The following is a 23,970-nucleotide window of genomic DNA, read 5'->3' as shown; positions in this document are numbered from 1 at the left end:
AACAGGAGTGAGAAGATAATATAATGACCTTCATTAGGACAAAAAGTAAGAGTGTTTCTTTTAGTCTGTGATATGCCACAGCTTATATATAGATACCACAGGCTTTACCATGTAATTTGAGAGATCCTAGCTTTTTTCCACTTGGTTTGCTAAGTGCAGATGCTAGCATGAGTTAGCTAGCTTGTTGTTTGGGGAGGTAAATTAGCAGCTTATACATACTGGCTATATTACAATATTGGTGACTGGATCATATTGGATATATAGTATTAGTGGAGTTGGAGAAGCTCATGTTGAGGTTTGAAATCATTTTAAATGAAAACTTTAAATATATATATAATATCTTCTGGGTGACATTACATAGTGGGATAGTGGGACTAGTATTTATATTTATTATGAGTTCACTTTTGAGTCTGGTTCTTCTCAAGGTTTCTTCCTGATATCATCGTAGGGAGATTTTCCTTGCCACCATGGCCTCTGGATTTCTGTAAAATTGCTTTGTGACTATGTCTATCATTATTGAATACGTAGTGTTGCTCCTTCACAACTCCAGGGTCCGCAGTTCGACCCTGAGCTCGGGTTACTGTCTGTATGGAGCATCACATGTTCTATGTGGGTTTCCTCTGGATTCTCCAGGTTCCTTCCATGATCCAAAAACATGCTGGTAGGTGGATTAGCTACATTAAATTTCCTGTAGGTGTGAATGTGTGTGTGCATGGTGTCCTGTGATGGACTGGCATCCCATCCCATATATTTCTGCCTCTCTCCCAGTGTTCCCAGGATAGGCTCCAGGTCCAACCTGACCCTGACCAGGATAAAGTGTTACTGAAGACGAATGAATGAATGAATTGAATAATTCAACTGGAAATGTAATCTTTACACTTAAGAATGATCTTGAATGTTGTTATGGTTTTACATCCCATATAATAACAGTTTCTCTCTTGAACAACTGCAGTCATTTCATACACCAGACTTCCACTTTGTCCGATGTTCCATAATCTTCTACAGTACCCCACAGGAGACTGACTGACGGCGAACATAGAATTTCACCCGCATTTTTTCTCCCACTTGGAAAATAAATTGCTGAGGCATTTGAAAAATATTAGAAACAGTAAATTTTTCAGTACCATTACAGCCCGACAGTAATAGTGTGCTGCGTGTAAACAGCACTGATAGGCAGAGGGAAAATGAATGACTGAAATAAACAAGTCTTACTCAGCTGAGCCAAAAGAAATTAACTGCTTAATGTAAAATAATGTTTCTACTATAGTCATTGCAAAAATTGTCATTTCTTGTTCTGCAATCTTTTTGTTTAAAATATCCTTTTTTTGGTGCTTTCCGTGAAGTTGATCCTTTTATGTCTTGCGTCATTACAGTCATTCTTGCATTCTGAAGAATGGTAGAGTGGGGATCCACAGAAATTCCAACAGGATAAAGTATATATGTAACTAATATGAAATATAATATGAAATTAAAGAAGCAATATTCTCTCCAAAATTCCTCACCATGTCCTTGCTTGTAATCATAAAAAATCGTATGTAAGTTGTACCTTTAGCTTTTCCACAGATAACATTTTCCAATTTCTCCTTCAAGAATGCAAACAAATATTACTGCTGGTCCACTGAATGAAGAAGGATTTGAATAAAGGAATAATTATCCTGCTCGTCTGTCATCACAATTCCATTATTGAAAATGTGTCTGCGTCTCAGATGAAGGTCAAACATCCACTCCGGAGGTGTTGTCATCCAGTGCACCTAGAGTCATGATGCGTCAACAGTAGCATTCTTAGTTACCCCTTAATTACTGCTAGGCTGCTCATGCAAATGGAGATCTGATGAAATGATGTTGTCAAGAAAAAAAATCTTTGCGAAATAGCTGACACAAAAGCACCACTGCTTAAAAAAAAATTGACAACCATTCCAGTGAGGCATAATTTGCATCTCCTACAGCAGCTAGCTGAAGCACTTCTGCATCAACCTGACTGTCTAGAAGCAGAGCAGCAATTCAGCCTTTTTGAAGCCATTATTGTGTTCTGTGTACAAAAAAGATGAAAAAGATGCTTATTTGGAGAACAACATTAAATGATTAGCAGTCACTGCTGCTGTGTGAAGAAAAAAAAAAGTCTGTTTTGCGGCCAGAAAATGAATTGACGTGTTGCTCACGCTCATTTATCTTAAATAAACATAGCATTCATGCATAGGCAGGTGTTTAAGCATTCAGATAAGATAGAGGTTTTAATGAGAAATATTAATGTGAGAACACAAGTGAGACAATGTGTTTGCTACCCTGGATCACTGGTAAAGATATGATTAAATGCTTTTTGCACAGTAAATAAGAAATTAGGGATTGGAAGGCATGAAGGTTCAACAACAACAACAAAAGACAAAATCAGAATTTACATAGAGGCATGAGATCCTGCAATATACAGTTAATAATTCAATATGGAAGGAGTTGCGAAAAACTCCAGAGCCAGACTGTGTCCCTGAGTATTTTGTCTGTGGGGTTTAAGAAACACTGCCACAGATAACTAACCATTTATTTAATAAATCACGAACATTCTGCCTAGTTTTTCTGATTGACTAATATGATCCTAGAGGCAAAAACAATTTCATAATCGTCTGCGAAAAGTAATTTGGATACAGCGTAAGCATCTTGCAGGCACCGTTTGGCATTCAGGCATAATTATTTGGATGTGTTTTTCCCCTGTTGGTTTTTGTGAGTCAGACTATAGCTGGCTAGTCTGAGTAACATAGAGCTATTGAATTCCACTGTAGTGTTATCAATCCAAATGGAGCCCTAGCACAAAATTTATTATTTAGGTTATTCTAAAATAAGGCACCAAACAACTAAAAAAAGTGACAAAAAAAATTGTTGCTACAGCGATAACAGCTACAGGACTCACAGTGACCTTTAATGAGTATCCAGGATTGTTAGGAGAGGACTGAACAGTGACAATTCTTCTAGAAAGATAAAGTTTGCAATCAAAAAACAGCCAACACCCATAAGAGATAAGGTCCACGATCACTCGCCAGTTTATTTAAATGCCAGCAGGAAGGTGATGGCTGAGTTTGATTGCGGGTTGGATGCTGGCTTCTCTAGCCTAGATGGAGATGGAGGCTGACAGGTGCAGTGCTGCCAGCTTCCGGTCAGACGCATTTAATGGTACGCCAACCGAGGCTGTGGCTCGGGCTAGGACAGTCTGTTATTAACACAGCCAGGCTGATAAAAACAGCCGAGAGGAAATGAACTGGTCCAACATTACACAATATGGCACACAAAGCTAGGGGTGGGATGGTGTTGGTGGTGGTGGGGGGTAAGGGGGGTGACGCTGTGCATGGCCAGCTGCGTCACTCTGTGTGATTCTTGTCTAACTTCGAAGCAGAAGGAGATCTGCTGGAATGAAGTGTCTGTGATGGTGAGATAAAACTGCAATATTGTACCAGGCAAAATGTCTAATATCAGTTTTGAGGAGAGTTCTCGAACTACCAGATTGCCAGGGTTTAAACACACGATCAATTTTCTCATATTCAGAAGTACATCTTAGTTGCACAACAGAAAAGTGTTCACCCTATTTTTGGGAGGTTGCTAGTTTGAATCCTTATGATGCCATTTTTGGTCAGGAATCTAGACAGCAAAATTAGCTGTGCTTTCTGGATGGGAGGGATGGAATACTCTCTCTCACCTCTCAATCACTGTGACATTAGCCAATCATGGTTGTTTGTGAGCTCATGTATGCAGAAGAGGGTAGATAGCGCTTTCCTCTGAGTGTGTCACGCTGCCTCCTGACACAGCATTTGCAGCAGTTTGAAAAGATACAGCTGACTGGCTGCACATGTCTCAGACGAAACATGTGTTAGCCTTCACCCTCCCCAGTTCATAGCTGTCATATGAGAGGGGAGAGCTGGCTGGTGGGTAAAATTAGCAGGTGTCCAAATTTGGTTAGAAAATGGGAAAAACACACATACTTGTATCCTCATTGCAATACAGTCCATTTATTCGTTAATTATTTAATTCATAAATACTCAGTGAGCACTTTATCCCGGTCAGGCTTGTGGTGGATTTGAAGAAGGAATACACCAGGAATACATGCCAATTCATCACAGGCCAGCAAATTCACCAATCCAATACTGGCATTTTATGAGGTAGGAGGAAACCTTGAATATCTGGAAGAAACCCATACTGCCACAAGGAGAAAATAAACAGTAATTGTAACTCAGGACTCTGAGGTGCCAAGACTACCTGCTGAACCATCAGGTGCACTAAATAAAATAAAGCAAACACACCAAACTCATTAGGAATCAATTGTATTTGACTTATTATTGTTCTAATTAATGATGAGGTACTCTCATTAATTGAAACAATAACTGCTATGTGGCAATGATCAATTGTTATTTTTTGGTACATAACCATTTCAGTAATATACTATACATTTGTCTAGAAACAACCGTCAACACTTCAAGTTCCTAAAATAAACAATATTTTGTCTTCTTCCCCAAATTACAGAGAATCCCATTCTGTTCCACCGGCATTCCAAGAATGCTGCCAGACTCGGCAAACAGCAGGAAACAAAGGTAAAAATATCACATTTTTGACATGACTCTGACCCTCAAATTATTTGTGCTTTGGCAGAGTGCAAGAGAAATGTGCGTTAGTTCAGTGTGAAACTCCAACTTGTAGACCAGCCCAGGTTGGGAGTCCAGCTCAGAAATGTGAAACCCTATTCCTTCCAGTGCCAACGACAGAGTCCATGAGATCATCTCCTACTACAGTACTACTCTTCCAGGTTCAGTTCCTGGGGAAAAAGGAATGCTTTTTTCATATTTGACACAAACACACTCCATTCTGAAACATAATTCACTAGAGTACTAATAGCTATGAATTTACACCTGCAACCCAAATTTCAGCGCAGAGTAAACACTTCATATTTTCCCCCTCATTATAAAGATGTACTGTATGTTTCACATCATTAGAGTCAGAACTGAGCTCAGTCCCTCTTGAAGAAAGAAAAATCACAAAATATTGCTACACTGATGATTAAAACCACTGGAAACCATTTAAGAATCAGTCAACTACAATGATCGACTCAAAGAAGTGAAATTTGACCAGAGTGACAGAGAGAGGGAGACAGAGAGAGAGAGAGAGAGGTGTGCACTTGAACTGAAGTGGTGATGGAGCATTAAGGCTAGTGCCACTCCAGACCTTCAGTGCCAACAGCTTGAGGTGGCATACGTTACACAAAGGCACCTTGTTGAGTCAGAGTGCCTGTTGTAATATAGAGTTTCTATATTCCATATGGTTGTGAGCAGGAGAGAGATGATTTTATGGAAAGAGAGAGAATGAGACAAATCAGAGCTAAAGGAGAGATTTCACAACACTTCAGTGTCAGCACTGGTAACCCCGGGGCAGTGAGAGTGTGAGCAAGGGAGCACAGAATGGAGGAGTGTGCAAAGGGACGCAACAGCATCCTGTATTTCTCATCTCCAACATCAGCCACTCTGAATGTACTTCTTGATGACCACACAGCCATGCCTGAAGAGTGGGCATGGCATGCTCTGCTGCAGTGTCCAGGCATTGGCGCAGGGGTCAAAGGCCTCCATGTTGCCCAGCGCCGGCCCCTCGCTGCTTACGATGCCTCCTGTTGCGTAGATCTTCCCATCCAGAACCACGGCACTGCTCAAAGCAAGGAAAACACAGCAATGTATGAGAGGAGAGGAAATACTGCAGGATCCTCATGATGCAAGACATCAGCTAGATGAGTAAGGACAATTCTATTCTTGTCATTTCTACCACTTTTCCTGTGAAAAGGTACGGCACGGATATGGATACACCACCCTGGAAAGAATAAATCACTCACTTCCTAATCTCCTGCTTTTGCCGTGTTCATTTCACACTCACAGCACGCCTCGGAATGCTAATGCAGAAAACTCTCAGCACTGTGACTGGAACCGACGTGCCATTTCTGGGAACCATACAGTACGTGTAGCGCAAACACACAGCAGAAGTGCGGAGAGAAGTGCACGCATGCGAATGCACACCAACATACACACACATCCACGCACACACCGTTATGTTTTGGAGATGTGGAGAACAAGCAATTGTTCTGCGGCTCATCCACGCTTCATCTGCCACTGAGCTAATTACTCTCTCTGCTGTGAATACCAATCAGCGCAGGAGACAGATGCAACCCAAAGCTTAACCCAAGGGACTAGAAATGAATTCTTATGAGTGCAAAGTGTTTCCATCTTTCTTTTTAAATTTTTTTTTTTTTTTAGCAAAGCAATTTATATCTTGATCATTCCACTTCTAGAGGATTTTTCCACACTGATGTCAATATTTCTGACTTGAAATGAAAATGTGGGGACTGATAGAGGATAAAACTTTAGATTTCACTTTATATTTTTGTTCAGGTGAAATGTAAAAACAAGCAGGCAGAAGAGCCTTTGTGTTCTGACAGGTAACAGCCTTGGAGCTAAAGAATGAAAATGTTTCAGAGCACTTGTGCCTTTTTCAACACCACTGATCTTACACACAAATCAGCAGAGAAAGCTGTGGATATGGATGAGACTATCAAAAGCGCCTCGATGGTGTGAAAGACAGTCGAGTGCATGTAAGAGGCTTTGCTGCTTTTTTAAAACTACTTTTGATACAGCTTTCTTCACTTTTTCACATACGGAGAGGCAGTTCGCTGTAATGGGTCCTCTCAAGTTCGTAGCTCTCCACAGCAAAAACACAATGACCCAGTGAGGTTTGACAGCTGCATTACATTTATGAAACATGACGTTTTTAGCAACACTGGGTTTATAGGCAGAAAGAATAAATGGATGCTGTCCACTAAAAGAGCTGTCAGCATGGATATTACAGACATTAATGCATCAGAATAGGTGTGAACTGCGGGTAGGTCATACTGACTGTGGGTCAGCCTGAACTCATTACCTGCAGAACTGCCTCGAGTGGTTCATGTTGGGTCCTGCTTTGATGTTGCCTTTCTCGGGGTCATAGATGGTTGTGGCTCTGGCATATGCTCCTCCAAGGATGAAGATAAAGCCATTGAGTGTTACAGCAGGAGCATACTTGTTATCTGAATTACACACACACACACACACACACACACAGAGGGAGAGAGAATTTCACCTTAGAAAACTAGACATTAAATAAGTTAAGTCCGGAATAAAACACTTCAGGGCGTGCTGTTACAGGAAAAATACAACAAGACTGATCCCAGACTTAATTCTTTTCCAATAACAGCATATGTTTTATTCCTCTTATAGCAGAGCAATTGGTCAACGATTACAATTTTAATTTATTAAAGAATGACATACTTTTCATACATTTAAGTGTTTATAGTTACATTTAATGATGTGGAACATCCGCGAAACAAGTTAGTCCCTATTATGCCTTATGTTATTACAGCTATAAACAGCTGTTCCCTCACCAGCCTCTCCTACTTCCATACTAGCCTCTCTCTTGAAGTTACTAAGACAAAAGAAAACACAGCTTGTCATGTTACCATGAAGTCCTGAAGCCTGTCCTGTGCCAGAACCCTTATAAAGCGCTGACACTGGAGACTCTTTCCATAAATGTTAAATAAACATCTCCTCACAGCAAGCTTAACCATTATACATCTTTGTTAAATAACAGCACATCTTTAAAAATCTGTTTATTATTAAATTTAGATTATGTGTATCCACCAGGTCCCTGTGAATGAGTTCTTGATTTGAAATACAGCTGGAACAACTGTCACACATGCTCTTATAGAAAATTGAACACCATCTGACCAATCAGAATTGAGAACTCGAGCGCTGTGATCTAAACAGATCATTTACATACAATTACATGGAATTATACCTTACAAAACTGTGCTATATAAAAGGCCATTACCCAAACTACTCTGTCAGCCCATGCTTCCTTATTATGTCCTTTTAAACAGGATTACTATTGACCCAATGAAAGCTCAGTTTAGTGGGCAGAGAGCACACTCATCACACGTAACTTGTCTCACAATTCATTTATCTCATTATGCTCGTTAAACAAATGGAAAAGAAGCAAATGCGTCACGAAATGCTGGATGTGAACAAGTTGAGCCTTGCATTGACCATCGATACAAAGGCTGCTCCATATTTTGCTGGACTGAGTACAATTCACTTGTGTATGTTTGAGTAAATAAGCAAGGGAAAGCACATGAATAATTGATGAGGATGGAAAATAATTGAATTACAATCACACTCTCCAAAACAGCTGCAATTTCAAAATCACTCTCTGGAGCGAAGTGAATCTTGTATAGTTAATTACATTTCGTGCCCTCCTGGTCGTAGAATGGCGGCTCCTGAGGTGAAATCTGTATTCTGTACAATATAAAAAGTAAACAAACAGAACAGCAGGAATCAGCATTCAAACATTCAAAAGATTAGCAATGTAGAGGCACACAAAGCGCAGAACGCAGTGTTTTGCTCTTAACAAGGTAAACATTGGATTTAACTCATTCGCGACAATGCAGTGTTCCAGATCTCCACTGTTCCGAATTAGAAGTGCTTTGGATTTTGGCCCAGGAGTAGTTATGCATAAGCTTATTGATGTAATCTGCCTTGATACACAGCTCTTTGCTTGACCACACAAGTGTGGAAGCTGTCACCAAGAAATTACTCAAAAAGCTACACAAGCGTATGTGTCTGTGTGTGCTCAGGCCCTACAACATGCTCCGCACCCCCTACCAAGCACTGAAGTGTCAATCTGGCAACCTCAGTAGGGAAAACGTCACTCCTAAAGGAGTCTCTCAGGAGTCAAATTTTTAATTTTCAAAGTACTTAATTGGCATGATTGTTTACATACAATATTGCCAAAGCATCAATATAGAAAAGAAAGGAGAATTAAAAAAAAAAAAAAAAAAATAGTGACAAAATGCAAGGTGCCGGTGTAGGACAAAAGAATAAGGGTTACAACAGTTATGTACATATATACCATGAAATAAAATAAGTAAAATACAGTAAAATAAATTAGAAATAGAGTAAATAAAATGTATGTTGAGTGTGTACAATTGTCCAGTGAAATATGATCAGAGCAGTAATTGGTTTCTGAGCATGTGCAGCTCAGAGATGAATTTTGCTGCAACAGGTGCGTGACTGCCCAGCCCCAGTAGCACCTGCATTTGGTTTGTTTCTGATAGGTTGGAAAACTGTGGTTGGAGCTTAGAGAATTTTTCAAAGTAGTTTTCTTGTGATGTGAAAAGTCTCTCTGGAATATCTCTGGAGTCCCCCGCTCCCCCCAGTCCCCCATCCCCCCACCACCACTCCCTCCGCAACACAAACACATGCACACACTCACTCACTGATAACAAAGCTCCTCTTGGCTGTACATGCTGTCTCATACTTTCTCAGTTCAACAAAGTTTTCGGCTCTCAGGAAGCCGGCTGTGTGACGTTGTCATTTCCCCGCTCTGTGGTGCGTGTGGTAGAGCTAGCCGTAGGCAGCGTAGCTCAGCAGCAGGTTTATTTACATTTTAAACACATAACATTAGCCAGCGCTGCACGAGCACCTCCCAGAGCAATGTTCTGCCTGCCCCAGCATGAGCGAACCAGTGGGTGTGGAAACTGGTCGCATCTCCATGGAAAATACGGTGCTGTCGTTTCTTGGCGACATGGGCAGAGGAGTCGAGCAAGGGCACACTCAACATTAAACAAGATCAACACCTCTTTTACAGTCAGTGAAATCCACAGTCATGAAACAAGCTGCTCACTGCTGTGGGGTCTAACTGGGATCAGAACCTGCACTGACTACACAACTGTCAATTAATGTTAAAGCCATCATTGTATACCATCGTAGACTGGGCAATCACAGCCAGCTATTGCATCATATCTATTGATTTTTGATTTATAAATATAAATACAACTATTACTATTTTTGCGAGTATTGAGTATTGAAAATATTTTTGTCCTAAGCTGCTGCCACTCTCCCAGACAAACCTGTAATGCTAATTCACAGCTAGCCTTTTGTCAGGGCTATTGGGTCAAAATTGGTGAGAAATCTGTACAAACTTACAAATACAAACTATACGAACTTCATCATCACTTCCTATATTTAGGCATGAAAGAAGTCTGAGTGCCTGTGACTGGCAACCAATCAAGTGAGTGAGAGAGTACAATATAATGAATAATGGGAAATAAGTTTCAGGTGTGATGGAGCGATAGTGAATAATAGTCATCTGATTTATCCTCATTGTGGAATTTGTGTCTTGAGCCAGTTGGAAGTTGTTTTTAGCTAAAGAGATAACAATAGCAAGTGAGGTGATGGTTTGTTTGAGGTGATGGTGGCTCTAATCAGATTTTTTGTTCTCTCCAATGTATTTAGCTAGCTAAAGTTAGCAGACTAGCTTAGCATTAATCTCATACACTCTAAGGCCAAAGGTTTGTGGACACCTCACCATCACACCCATATGTGCTTTCTGGATAACTCATTCCTGATTTAGTCCCCCTTTGCTGTTATAATAACCTCGCTAGATTTTGGTGTGTGGCTGTGGGGATTTGCCCATTCAGCCACAAGAGCATCAGTGAGGTCAGGCACTCATGCCGGGTGAGAAAGACCGGGGTGCAGTCCGCATTCCAGTTCATCCCACAGGTGTTCAGTGGAGTTGACACTCAAGTTCTTCCACACCAACCTTGGCTATTATTATTAATAATGGTTTAGAGTTATTATTAATAATGGTTATTTAGGATCCAAGCACCAAGGGTGCAAAAGTTTGTTTTTCTGACCTGCTTTGTATTTTTAACACACAATTTTAAGGTGCCTGGCATGCTTGAAAATTCACAAAACCTGTCACAACATCAGAAGTGGTGGTCCTCATGTTCTGGCAAAAGCTTGGATACAAGCGTGGCCCAGGTACTCAACAGTACCCCCTTTGACATTTTTATTATTTATGGCCATCCAGTTTCCATCCAGTGATTTGTTTTCACAGCACCACCAACTGGCTACAGGAAGTGTTGCTTATAAATCAAACTGTTTAATGCTTCAAGTTTCAGACCAAATTTGGTCAGCATGATGTGAAGGTATCTATGATATTAAATTGCAAAGGAAATGTTATCTTGTTATCTCAAATGGTGTAACCTTGTGAGGAGATGAATTTATATGTAACGACATTATAACAAGAAGTATTATAATTCTGCCTCACAATTACTAATATTAATTATTACTAATGATTATGTAATTAAAACTAATCACAACATAATAATACATTATTATTATTATTGTTATTACTTATTTATTTATTCGTTTATTTATTTTTCTTCTTCTTTTTTTAAATATAGCTGTGTCGGATTTTTGCTTGAAACAAAGAACCAGAAATATGCTGCTACGAACATCTTGTTGTTTTGTGAGTCACTGCTATATTTAGGTATCAAAGCCACTGGCTGATTTTTAACCAGCCACAGTAACATGGCTGTAAGACCCAAAGGACCTTTAGGCAAACATTCCCCAGAAATTCCCTTCAAAACTATGTCCAAATAAATGAATTTCCAACCTTAAAACAGGACTGGGACAAGAGGGAAGTGATGCCATCCTAACGCACAGGCCTCAGACACATCATTATTTGTGTACTCAAGCATATTTGCACCACTTGACATCACTAGAACCCTTCGTGGTTCATTGACCCCTTTAACAGGAATAAACACAGCCGGTCTGCTCTTTCATGAGACAAAAGTCTAAGGTACTGGTTATGTGAGGTAAAATATGGTTATAAAATATTTAATATTTGAGTTTTTCGCTTTAGAGTGATCTCAATAAACTATAATTCAGCATAAACAGAGTTGTAATTCAGTTTTATGGGAACTGTGTAGTAATATGAGTGTGTGTGTGTGTGTGTGTGTGTGTGTTTCTTCACTGTGTATCAAGGCTGATATCATTTCTCTTTTCCTGGCTGAGAGTCATGTTCCTGTGTGCATTCGTTTTTTTTTTTTGGTTTTTTTTTACTGATGTAATCTAACACTGGTAGGATTCACTGCTCCGCGTTCTAACCTTTTACAGAACTCACACTTCACGTGTCAGACTGTGCTGTTATTTACATTCCCCATTAGTCACACCAGCCATATTAGTGGTTCACTACTTGGTTACTGTGTGTAAGTGCTGATATGGCAAACCTGTCCTTGTAAAATCCAATCCTGATATATGAATAAATATTACTGTGTGTTTACCTACACCTGCTTCACCAGTCAGTTTTCATGTGCTAGGCATTTACAGGGATATAGTGTATACTTTATTTGATGGCTGGATTGAAGGCTGCAATAAATACTGTTTGTTTGTCGTAATCATGAGAGTGACAGTCGACTGTCCAATTCCACAAAGAGACCATGAGGATGAAAAAGAAAGCCATGGTATGAATTTAAAAACAACATTTTAACATCTATAAATAGAAACGTACACTTTTGCAGACACTAAAATATGTATAGCTACACAGTGCAAAAATATGTGTATTCTCACAGCCTACTGAATTATTCAGTCTGTCCCAAGATATATATCAGTAGGGCTGCCGAACTTGAAATTCATGCCATTTGAGAAAAATAGAGAAGTTGGGAAGTGAAACACCTCGTCCACCCACAATATAAACTTGTTAAATGTTCCTTACAACCATTTGTTAACCTTGATCTGGCCTCTATCAGCAGGTTTTGTAGCAGCTTGCTTGCTCGCGGGTATACCAGTGATTTTATAGATTGTTGTGTCCCGGCTCGGTGTGTTCATGTCACAGCTAGTGGAGAACACTTTGGACCAAGTGTTCCTTGTGGAACATACATTATCTTGATAAAACAGCCAGACAGGAAAAAAAAAGGAAAGACAAAATGTATTCAATCAAAGTGAGTCATGAGGTTTTCAGGTTGTTCGTTTTTTTTTTTTATGTCCACAATTATTTCTCTCTAATTGGCCGATAGTAACCTTTCATTTTTGTAATGAACACCTTAGCAGTGCTGCACCTGGTGACCTGTCTCCGAGGAAGTCCCTCAGAGATTTACTTCTGCCTGGATCACTGTAAATCCACCCCCTGTTCTTACAGTCAAAATTTCACCAAGACATGTGACACTGAGTAATGAGTACTGAACTGAGTACAGTTTTAGTCAGAGCTGAGATCGAGGTTACACAAGGTAAAAATAAACAAGCTGCACATTAATCTCATTTTAACCTCTTGTAATAGCACCTATTCTTCTGCAATGCTAAACAAGTTCATAATTCATGTTTGCTAGAAATGAGTTATTTAGAAAAATGTGAAGTACCTAGATCCAAATTTAGGGAAAAATAAAAAAGCAAGCAGAAGAACAAAAGAATCTTACCTATCATTGGGGATTCTATGAAACTCCACGCATTGGTATGAGGCACATAAGACTGCAGGACTCCAGCCGAGCGTCCAGCCTCGTTTACCCCTCCAAACACGTAGATCTTCCCCCGACACACCGTCGCTGCTGCAGAATGCACTGGCTTGGGCAAAGGTGACACTGTCTCCCACTGGTTTGTGATAGTGTCATACCTAGACATAGAATAAACCACATTGAACCATGTTAATGCCAGCTGTGCTTTGGTTGTGGTTAGGTAAAGAAAATGCATAACGTGTAACACGGTATGAGAGTAAATGCATTTAATGTGTAATGTGTAATGTGTTATGTTTTTATATCATAGTCCTGTTAAATTCTTGAATCTGATTGGTAAGAAGATGTTGATTAGTTTTCTATGACAGCAGCTCTGACAACAGAGCTGGCTGTAATTCAAATCACAAGTACATAGTAATGCAATCATTTCTATAGTAACAACTTATTCACAGGGTCTAATCATTGATATAGTGAAGTTTTTGTAAGCAGACATTTATTTAACATTTATGGAAAGAGTCTCAGATGGCAGTGCTTTGTAACAGTCAGTAAGTTTTCTGCTGCAGGAAAGTCTTCGGGACTTTGCACGTTCCAGTTTCTGGGTAACATGACAAGCTGCATATTCTGTCTTGTGAAATTCAAAAACGAGAAAAAAAGAGATCCTGGTGAGGGAACAACTGTTTACACTTGCTAAAACATAAATGATAACAGGAACTTGTCTCGTGGATGTTCCGCAATATTAAATGTAACTATAAATTTGTCAATATTAAATATCAAATTGTAATCATCTGCAAATTGTTGTCGTATAATAGGAATAAAACACTTTGGGACATGATGTTACAGGAAAGTAATCAGCGTCCTTTGGGATATAACAGCATGTTCCGAAGTTTTTTTATTCCTCATTTAAAATCTGTCCACTAGGTAGATTTTTGGTAAAGACTGCTGGTATCTATAATAAATATGTATATTTACTGTACTATTATTTAATGTCAGACTGAACTAACCAGGTTATTTTCCTTCATCAGGTTCATGGGTGAAGACATTTATCCTAAGAAATGCTTCCATTATACAGTATCATTACTTGCCAGTAAACAGCTACAAAAATGCATTAAGAAGACATTTAAGCCTATCAATCAGACTCAAATCAGTTCGCTAAACCCATGAGATTTAGTTCTATCCTTGCCTTGCCGTAGGCGAAAATGAATGCACCTGCAACCATTTCGAGGTCATTTAAATGGCAAAAAATACAGGAATAGGCACTGCTGGTGTCTGAGCCCACAAGGTAACATCATTAAATTTCACTCTGGTTCCTCCTTATCTAATCCAATGGCGTAAACCCACAGGTCAAAGCGGATGTTATGTGTGGACTGTGCAATCCGATACAAGACAGGGCTCTGATTGAAGGGCCGAGCAACCCAGATTCTAAACCAAGATCGTGCACTCAATGCTGGAGGAGGGCCAATGGGGAGTATCGGGCTGGCTGAGGAGATTGCCTGCTAGAAAAGTGAAAATTGAGCAGGGAGTGGGACTGAGCTGTACTCTATCTCACTAAGACCGTTATCAGTCTTAATAGATGAGCAAGCAACTCAGTCTTGGTAAAGTTTGCAGATGAGCCAACTTTATCTATAGAACATTTTAGAGGTGTGTGGTCACTGATGATGCAGAGAGACAGCCTACTGTAAACATGTAGATCAAACCCCAGCTGCACCAACACTCAAATTAGTCAAGCAATCCAAAGTGACAGAAGTCATGCAACAGTCAACACTGGCTTCAAACAGTGGATTGTCTACATCTGACAAACAGAGCTAACATTGAAATGGAAGCAGATGGCTTGTAAATGCAATGCTCCAGCCTCTCCCTTGGTGCCCATTCTGAGCAGCACAGTTTCATTGTCAGCTCAGCGGCACATGGCTGAGGCCATTAATTACACAGAGGGAGTGTGTTATCAGTTGACTTCTGTCGCTGTTTAATGGAAGTTTTACAGTGCAGTGGAAGGAACTAATTATGTGAAATAAGGGCTTGGAGGCTTTTTTCCCCCACAGCTTGTTGTAAAAAGTGACATTATAAATAAAGCCAGCTTCTACAGGGTGATGGTGGCTCTAATCAGTAGATTATCAGTAGTTTAAAAAGAATTACAAAAATCAAGCATGTGCACCAGTTCATAGGTCTGAATTAACAATCCAAGAACTAGCAAAACATCTCATACTTTTCATTCATTTTTATTGATGGCAGTTTCAAAACGAGGCTGACTGGAAGAAAATTATTCAGAATCTTCTCACCACAAGTTAAGCATTATGTGGATTCTCTTAATAACAAGTAGTCTCACAAGCCAGACTCTTTTCTAGAGTCAGGTACATTTCATCTCAATAATTGCCAAGACACACCTATTCTCACAAAAAAGAGGCCATTTGTCTGACAGTGAAATAGTCTTTTCAGGAGCAAGTCTGTAACACTCAAGGATGTCTCTTTTACCCATTCCTCACGAAAAACTTTTAAAGATGGTATTGAACTTTTTTCAATTTATTTACTATATCTTCCTTCGAAAAGCTCATCCTGTCACAGTATTCAAGTTTTTTTTTTCAGAATCCAGTGCAAGGTATTGCATAAAAGTGTGAAGAGCTAATCAGATCCCAACCTTCAAGATCCTGAAGCTTGTGATGAGAAAAGTGTACAAAAAAATATCAAACGCTTCATAACACCACATGCACCCCTCCCCTCTTTACGAGAAGGAGATATCAAACAAAGACATCGACAGGGCTTCTGAAGCTGAAACTGCACACCAGGATCTCTTGAGTTGTCAGTTTTAAGTTAACTGTGTATGTAACTCAAAGGAGAAGTGAAGAAGTATGTGTCTCATGTTGAAGTGACAAGCGTCCCCATGCTGGTTACTCTTCAGGATGCAACATTGCACAGTTGTGTGAATCTTGCTTGGTTGTCCCTAAGGGAAACATGCCCCCCCCCATCTCCGTTACCAGCATGAAACATTAAACAAGCACTTAAAGACGTCTACATAACTGCCAGCCAAGACAGCTGGGGGTGGGGGAAGGTATTACAGGGCCTATGGAAACTTTGTAAGGGTCAGGCACTCTGTAAGGTATCTGGGGAGATGGTAAATACACAGCGGGCCTGCTGACATGTCAGCCTTTCATCTCATCAACACTCTTTGTGGTAAGTGTGGCCAAATCCATGACAGTTACATTCGCATATCTTTATCTCAGGTTTCTTCCAGCTTTTTTGAGCCAGAGGCTGTAATAATATCTCAGTGACCATAAAAAGCCTCTTAAACCATCCATCCATGCTGCCTTCCCTGGAGAAATTACTCAGGGAGAACTCTGATACACTTGGAGAGAATCTCTCTAATATGCATTGAGTTTTAATTATAAAATGGATCAGCCTAATAGTACTCTAAATTAATTAAATTTCTTCCCACTGCCTGAGACAAAAAAAAAAAAAAACAATAAGATCCTTGCAGATTCAATAAGCATCAATGGCAAATAAACTGTTTTTAGTAAACAGGACTAAAATTGTCTTACCAATCTTACCCATGATCCAAGACATTCGACTGTGTGTCTGCATTGTGGCCAGGCACTGAAAGCTGATGTTGACCATTAAATGAACAAACGCAGTGACATTGTTATGTCCTGTTATGGTATGTGTATCAGTTTCTTTGGCAGTGCCCATGCATAAGTAGATATTAGCATATCTCCTTCACAACGTGGCCATCAGCAACGTCAGCAAAAAGAGAGAAATAAACTTCAAGAGGAAGAGTCGGAGTGGAAAGAAGGCAATGATCCAGCTCATTGACTAATCCCACCCAGGTGGAGCAGCAGCACTCATGCCATTACTTATCTCCTCACACCAACCACCTTCACCTTCACGTTATGGGCAGCGCAGTCTCAAAACTAGGCCATGGTTGCCATACAAAATGCCCAATAAACAAACTAATTTCCTAAGCAGTCTTCCTAAAGCGGAGAGAGAGAGTGTGTTAGAGAGAGATAGAGACTGTATTTGTCTGGGAGAAAAGAGGGCACCTTGACAACCCAGACAGTCATGGGAAAACATGAGGAAGAAGAGGAGGAGGAAGAAGCCTGGCCTACAGATGTCATAAATTGTCCCTGGTCTAATAGGATTTGTATATTGTGCTGTAACACACTGATTTAGTGGTTTTATTGCACAATTGCTTAGTGGGCAGTGAGGACTGCTGACCTGCAGGCCCTTTGGCATCATTACTGGGGCACAGTGCTGTCCATCCATCCACAGAACAGATTAGGGAGTCATGTAGGGTGTACATGCTGAGCGCTACCACATACACCAGCCACTCTCAACCAACTCTTTAAAAAACAGCAGCTCTGACTGCACACAAACTCTGACTGCTTTCTACATCAAGGATTTGTCTATTCTGTATTCAGAGTTGAATTATACTCACATAATGAGGAGTTAATATCGAAACTGTGCACATCTGTATTCACACCTCAGACTTGTCTTTAGACTTAAGCACTATTCACACAGCTGTATGGGAAATGTGAGCCAAAACAGGTGTGCTTCTGAGTTTAAACCTAAGTTTAAACTCAGAAGGCTAGACCACCTGGTCTGATCCCACAGAAGAGCTACTGTAGCACGAATTGCTGAAAAAGCTAATGCTGGCTATGATAGGAAGGTGTCAGAACACACAGTGCATCGCAGCTTGCTGTGAATGGGGCTGCGTAGCCATGCCTATGCTGACCCCTGTCCACCGCCAAAAGCGCCTACAATGGGCACGTGAGCATCAGAACTAGACAATAGAGCAATGGAAGCAGATGGTCTGGTCTGATGAATCACATTCATTTTTACATTGTGTGGACAGCCAGGTGCCTGGGCGTCGCTTACCTGCGGAAGAGATGGCACCAGGATACACTATGGGAAGAAGACAAGCCGACTGAGGCAGTGTGATGCTCTGGGCAATGTTCTTCTGCGAAACTTTGGGTCCTGGGATTCATGTGGATGTTACTTTAACATGTATCACCTACCTAAACATTGTTGCAGACCAAGTACTCCCCTTCATGTCAACGGTATTCCCTAATGGCAGTGGCCTCTTTCAGCAGGATAATGTGCCCTGCCACACTGCAAAAATTGTTCAGGAATGGTTTGAGGAACATAACAAAGAGTTCATGGTGTTGACTTGGCCTCTGAATTCTCCAATCCAATCAAGCACCTGTGTGATGTGCTGGACAAACAAGTCCGAACCATGAAGACCCCACCTCGCAACGTACAGGACTTATAGGATCTGCTGCAAAAGTCTTGGTGCCAGATAGCACAGCACACCTTCAGAGGACTTGTGGAGTCCATGCCTTGACGGGTCAGAGCTGTTTTGGTGGCACATGGGGGCCCTACACAATATTAGGCAGGTGGTTTTAATGTTATGGCTGATCAGTGCATACTGGCAATATACTAGAGTCCCATTAGATGTTTAGTCATATTTGTCATATTCTCATTTATATTAGTCTCAATTCTCATATTATCCTATTAGTGTTTCTTTTTATTTTTATATCGTTTCATACTACATTAGACAGCAACGAAAAAGATGTGATGTACTTCTTCAGTCTGCATTTTCTATCCCCCATTTTTTTTCAGGCTTAAAGGCAAGTCTTTGTGTTTAAAGTTGACTCTTTAGATGCAAATGAAAAACGCCATCTTGCATCCCTTCTCAAGAAGAATCTGGCAACCTCAGAGGCATAAACTACGCTGAGGCTGTTTGAATACTCTGAATGGACTGCCCAGAAAATCAACAAATGCACCCAGGTAAGCTGTCTGAATACAGAGAGCATTATCTGAGTAAATACAGACACAACTATTGAACCTAATATGCCTTCTCTGAATACAGCCCACAGTGATCTGTTGTTTCCTCTTATTTGACCATGGGTATGATATATCAATAGTTTCCTAACTGAATCCATTATATTTTTCCTGCTACTTTTTTTTTTAAATACATCAAGACAGGTATCAGTCTGTTTCATCTGTCTCACAGTCCACGTCTGAATATCATCGTCTCTCAAAGGGACCTAACATCTATTGATCTGCTCTTGTCTTCTGAGACAGTGATACATAATTCTCTCTCTAAAGGTAACACCCCAGGGATATTAATTAAAGATTCACCCAGCACTGCCTATTATCTGGTAGAAAAAAACTGAACTAAAAACTTGATTTCAACCAAAATTAATTCTATATTGATGCAATACATAATTATGAAACATTCAGGGAAGTCTATTTGCTGAAAACAAACAATAAAATGTCCAAAACACTTTGTTCTGATTCAGTTTGAGGGCAGTCCCATAAAAGGTCAGAGCATTAAGCTGAAGTTATTGAGTGAAGGCACTCAAGGTGAACATTTGCATTATGGAAAGTCAACAGAGAATTTTAATACATTTACACAGGACAGACTTAATCCATAAATCCCCACATTAAGGATAGAATGATAACTGCATCTTCATCAAAACCAGTAAAAGTGTGAAGATATTATGCCTACAATGCTAGACTCTAGACATCAGTATTGATGTTAATGGTCAATTATGGTTAACGGTTTGGCACTTTTAACAAGGGACACTGCCACAAATCAGATGGGATGTAGATTTAGATCCCTAATGAACATGCCAGAGGCGACAGTGGCAAGGAAACCTCCCTGAGACAGAATAAGGAAGAAACCCCCAGAGGAACCAGACTCAAAAGGAAAGCCATCATCTTCTGGGCAACATTAGATAGCGGGATTGTAATAATTACAGAATAGTCATACATCGGGAAGAGAAGCAGTACTACGTATTGAAAACATATATGGTGATGGGCATAGGTGAATTATAGTCTTGCTATGAACATAAGACAGGTTATAATCATGGCGTGATTAGTCTAATACGTACAATCTCCCCATAGTTATGCTTTATGCCACCGAAATCTATTCACACTAGCGAGGAAACATATCCTGTTTTATGTAAGGTGTCAAGTATTGTGGAAGTATGTATTCATGCCGAATGCAGAATTCTTGAAAGTCTAATCTTTCCATTTTCGGCAGCTTGGGCCATTTCTTGTACATTTAATGGATAGCCTTTACACACTGCTGGCTCCCTATGTGCCAATTCCTAAAGCCTTTACAGCCGGATGGGTATCTGTAATGCTTAGTCACTTGAGAGTTTTGCTGGAACACAATCAAAGGCGCAGCATTTCCTTAAATAAATATGGTGTTTTTAGAGGAGAGAGCCAATTTTTAGGCCATACCTAGAGGCAACAGCTTATTGAAGTTGGCTGAGGCAGAAGCCCTGCAGAGCAGAAGGCAGCAAGAGCCACTATTAAACACCAGCTGTGTTCCGACCAACACACCACAGTCCACTGAGAGGAGAGATACTACAGCGGAGGCGAGACAAGATCGTTTGAACAGCAAGCGGGGGAAGAGACTTTCAATTAAGAAAACTGCTAAAAATGTTTGGGTCTGTCTTTGCTGTATCCGTTCAATACGCAATCCCAAAAGCTCCACTGAACGTCTGAAAGAAGTTGCTGGGAGCTGTGCTGAGAGACCGAAAGCCGGAGATGAAGGAGCAGGAAGAAGGAGAATTATCAGTTTCTTTAATCCCATGGTGTGTTGAGTTGGCATGGCGGGGTGCTCTATCTCAGCAGGCCACAATGAGAGCTGGCTCTGACTGCCTCCAGGAACCCAAACCCAAATCCTAACACAACTTATTTCTCTCAGTTTGTCTGGGAAACGAACAAAAGAAAAGTTCTGTATTAAAAACAACCACTAGGACTTGAGCTGAATGTTACAGAGATCTTAATAACTCTCCAGGAATAATGTGTGACCATGTATTAACGTGATGTATTTCTCCATATGGCACATAATTAAAGTTGATAACAGCCAAGAAAGAATAGCTTTATATAGGAGAATAGATGAAAGAATAAAAATAGGCTTTAATGTTCCTTTCTTTGCACACATTATTTTAATTGCACTGTGACCTTACACAGTGACTCAGAGCACTGATATAGTGTCCATATCATGGCTAGAAGACACAAAGAGTGAATTAACTCTCGCGGCCACACTTGAGCTCGGAAGGCAGTGCTGGACGCTAGTGAAATTGTGGCTCAGGGACAAGAATCCATAATCAAAGACCAATTAAATTGTAAGTGTGGGTAATAACACTTGAGTAGGGAACATCCTTGGCATAATCACAATTCTTCCCATCCCACCACAAAGGCTCGTCTCTAGGGGTGTGGTATTTCAAAATGGTAAAAGGTTAGAAGTCTTCCCACAGACACACACTCGGCCACTGATGAGCACAGCGCTGAAGGGAGCTGCTTTCTGAGCACTTTTACAATCACTATAGAGTGGAGGTGTATCGCTGCCTCGTAATACATGCTGTATTAATATAATATGTATTAATATAAACAATTAACTCAGAGAGAGAGAGAGAGAGGGAGGGAGAGAGAGAGAGAGAAAGAGAGAGAGATACAGAGAACACTGCAAAAACGTTGCACAGTGATTGATTAGAAATACAGCCCCTGCTCAGAGAGGTCTGATAGCGGCCTTGAGAAAGAGACTGATTGAGGACGTAATTCTGAACGGAGGAGATTTCATGGTTAGGAGCATGAAACTGAAGGCAAGATGGATGGCAGGCCAGAAATTAGGAATTACTGAGAGAGAACACTCTCTTTTTCCAGGAGCCTCAAACAGCAAACAAACCACTGTTGTATAAGCAATGATTCTCCCAGTGCTCTGTCAATTAAGTGGTGACTCATGCAAATGCACAGGAGACTAGACTCAGAGTGGAGTGGGCATTATATGAGACAGGATGGATCTATTGACAAGGCTAGTGAGTTCTAAAAACACTCTTTATTTTGTGAGAGAAGATAATAAGGACAAGACGCAAACAGAATGGCCAAGGTCCGGAGCATTAGCAAAGTGTTTTTGATTGAATGAACTGAATGATACTGCTTTTAGGTTAATATGTGGTTACTTTTGTTGTGGATATCCCGGAATGGACGAGATAAACCACAAAATGATAGAAAAAAACATATTGCCTTAACCAAGGATTGAAAAAGCCTTTTAGAGAAGTACAGCCACCCAGATGAAAACATAATGCATAATGTATGTGTTTTTTCATAAGCAGAAAATGAACTTTTCCCCCTATTTTAAGTAACCGTTGTTATTTTCCACCCTGTTTCTCAAATATGTATAGTTATAATTCACGTGTATTGTATTTAAACTTCAAACTCACAGGGCTATTTAGCATATCTGGCTGCATTAGTACAGTTCATTATAGCAACATCCTGTGCATTAGTATTCAAAAGAAAAGCTGATCCGATGTGTGAAATGTATTTGTGCCACAGTCACCTGCCACTGAAATAGTTGTGCAATCCCCCAGCAGAGATCTAATTATCAGATTGTTTCTCAACACTCTTATCTGGAACGCATAATGCCTTTGGATTGAATGCTGAATTTAAAAGCAAGTATGCTCTGTTATGGTGTGTGTGTGTGTGTGTGTGTGTGAGTGTGTGTGTGTGTGTCCAGCTATCATACCTTTCTACATTATCAAGGTTGCCTGCCACCCCGAGTCCTCCGATGGTGTACAGCTTGCCATCATAGACCAGGCTATTGTGGCGACAACGAGGGACTGTCATTCGGGACACCAGGTTCCAATTATCCAGCAGGGACATGTAGCACCACACGTCTGGCAGCATGACTCCCGACTCCATTCCACCTGAAGACAGTGAAAAACCCAAACACAAATGACTGCTCAAGTCTCCATTTGCACACTGCTTCTCACACACCTACTCTAATACATCTCTACAGCAGCTACAAGAGCACCAGAAGTTTAAAGTGTCAAATTTTTGCACCAGATGTTGTACATGTGTGACAATTTAAAAAAAAGTACCGTCCTTACGTTCAAAAAACCAAGACCAGTTATAGATCATTTAAAATTGTAGCACGTCTCTCCAATGTGACAGCAATTAAAAGTAGTGATAGATTTATGTATAGAGGAAAACACTTGAAGCAGATGTCTGATTAGTTGGCATGTCTTTTTAGCCAAAGGGGAGAGACAGATGACACTGTCTTTCCCTCCTACTGAAATGATGGGTCAATTACACCATCATCCAAAGAAGGCTCAAGGCACAGATCAATTTCCAGCATGAATCTGAACAATATGGCACTGAGAAACATGTTTTTGCTATTTGGGGGGCAAATACAGATTCCTAAAAAAGAACACAAGGGCAATGAGTGAGAAAACTTTGCAAAAAAAAAAAATCAGGGAAAAAAAAAGTGGAAACACTGCCTCCACAAATTCTCACCAGGCTGCACTAAATATAAACGCTTTCACCCGTGGGAGGCCCAAAACTGCAAATGACACACAGCCATTTTGATTACCTGACAGGTAGATATTATCCCCTGCTGAAATGACAGAGAAGAACTCGCGGTCGTAGAAAGGCAGGCTGGCCAGCGGGTACCACTTGTTGTTTTGGGGGTTGAAGCAAGTGACGGCTGTCAGCGAGCGCTGGTTCATACCGATGACCTGACGCCCTCCTACCAGCACTATCACCTCAGCAACCCCTGCAGGGACAGAAAAGGCAGAAAAGTCACAAAATAAATATAAAAATAAATAATAAAAAAAAAACACTGACATAAAAGC

General features: G+C 40.4%; 1 protein-coding gene across 3 annotated transcripts in view; it reads right to left on the bottom strand.

Annotated features, from left to right (window-relative positions):
* Positions 1–4,466: 4,466 nt before the first annotated feature.
* LOC113539014 (kelch-like protein 29) overlaps positions 4,467–23,970 on the bottom strand; it is a 93,578-nt gene continuing 74,074 nt past the window's right edge. For all 3 annotated transcript variants that reach the window (XM_026934543.3, XM_026934542.3, XM_026934544.3), the window contains 5 exons: positions 23,709–23,891; positions 22,863–23,043; positions 13,301–13,494; positions 6,931–7,075; positions 4,467–5,667 (listed from right to left, as the gene is read on the bottom strand). In XM_026934543.3, the coding sequence (XP_026790344.1) occupies positions 5,484–5,667; positions 6,931–7,075; positions 13,301–13,494; positions 22,863–23,043; positions 23,709–23,891 (887 nt within the window). In that variant the 3' untranslated portion in view covers positions 4,467–5,483. The remainder of the gene's footprint in view (positions 5,668–6,930; positions 7,076–13,300; positions 13,495–22,862; positions 23,044–23,708; positions 23,892–23,970) is intronic.

This window comes from Pangasianodon hypophthalmus, chromosome 10 (genome assembly GCF_027358585.1).
Source record: "Pangasianodon hypophthalmus isolate fPanHyp1 chromosome 10, fPanHyp1.pri, whole genome shotgun sequence".
In the NCBI taxonomy this organism is placed as follows: Eukaryota; Metazoa; Chordata; class Actinopteri; order Siluriformes; family Pangasiidae; genus Pangasianodon; species Pangasianodon hypophthalmus.
This window is presented reverse-complemented; position numbering and strand designations above follow the sequence as displayed.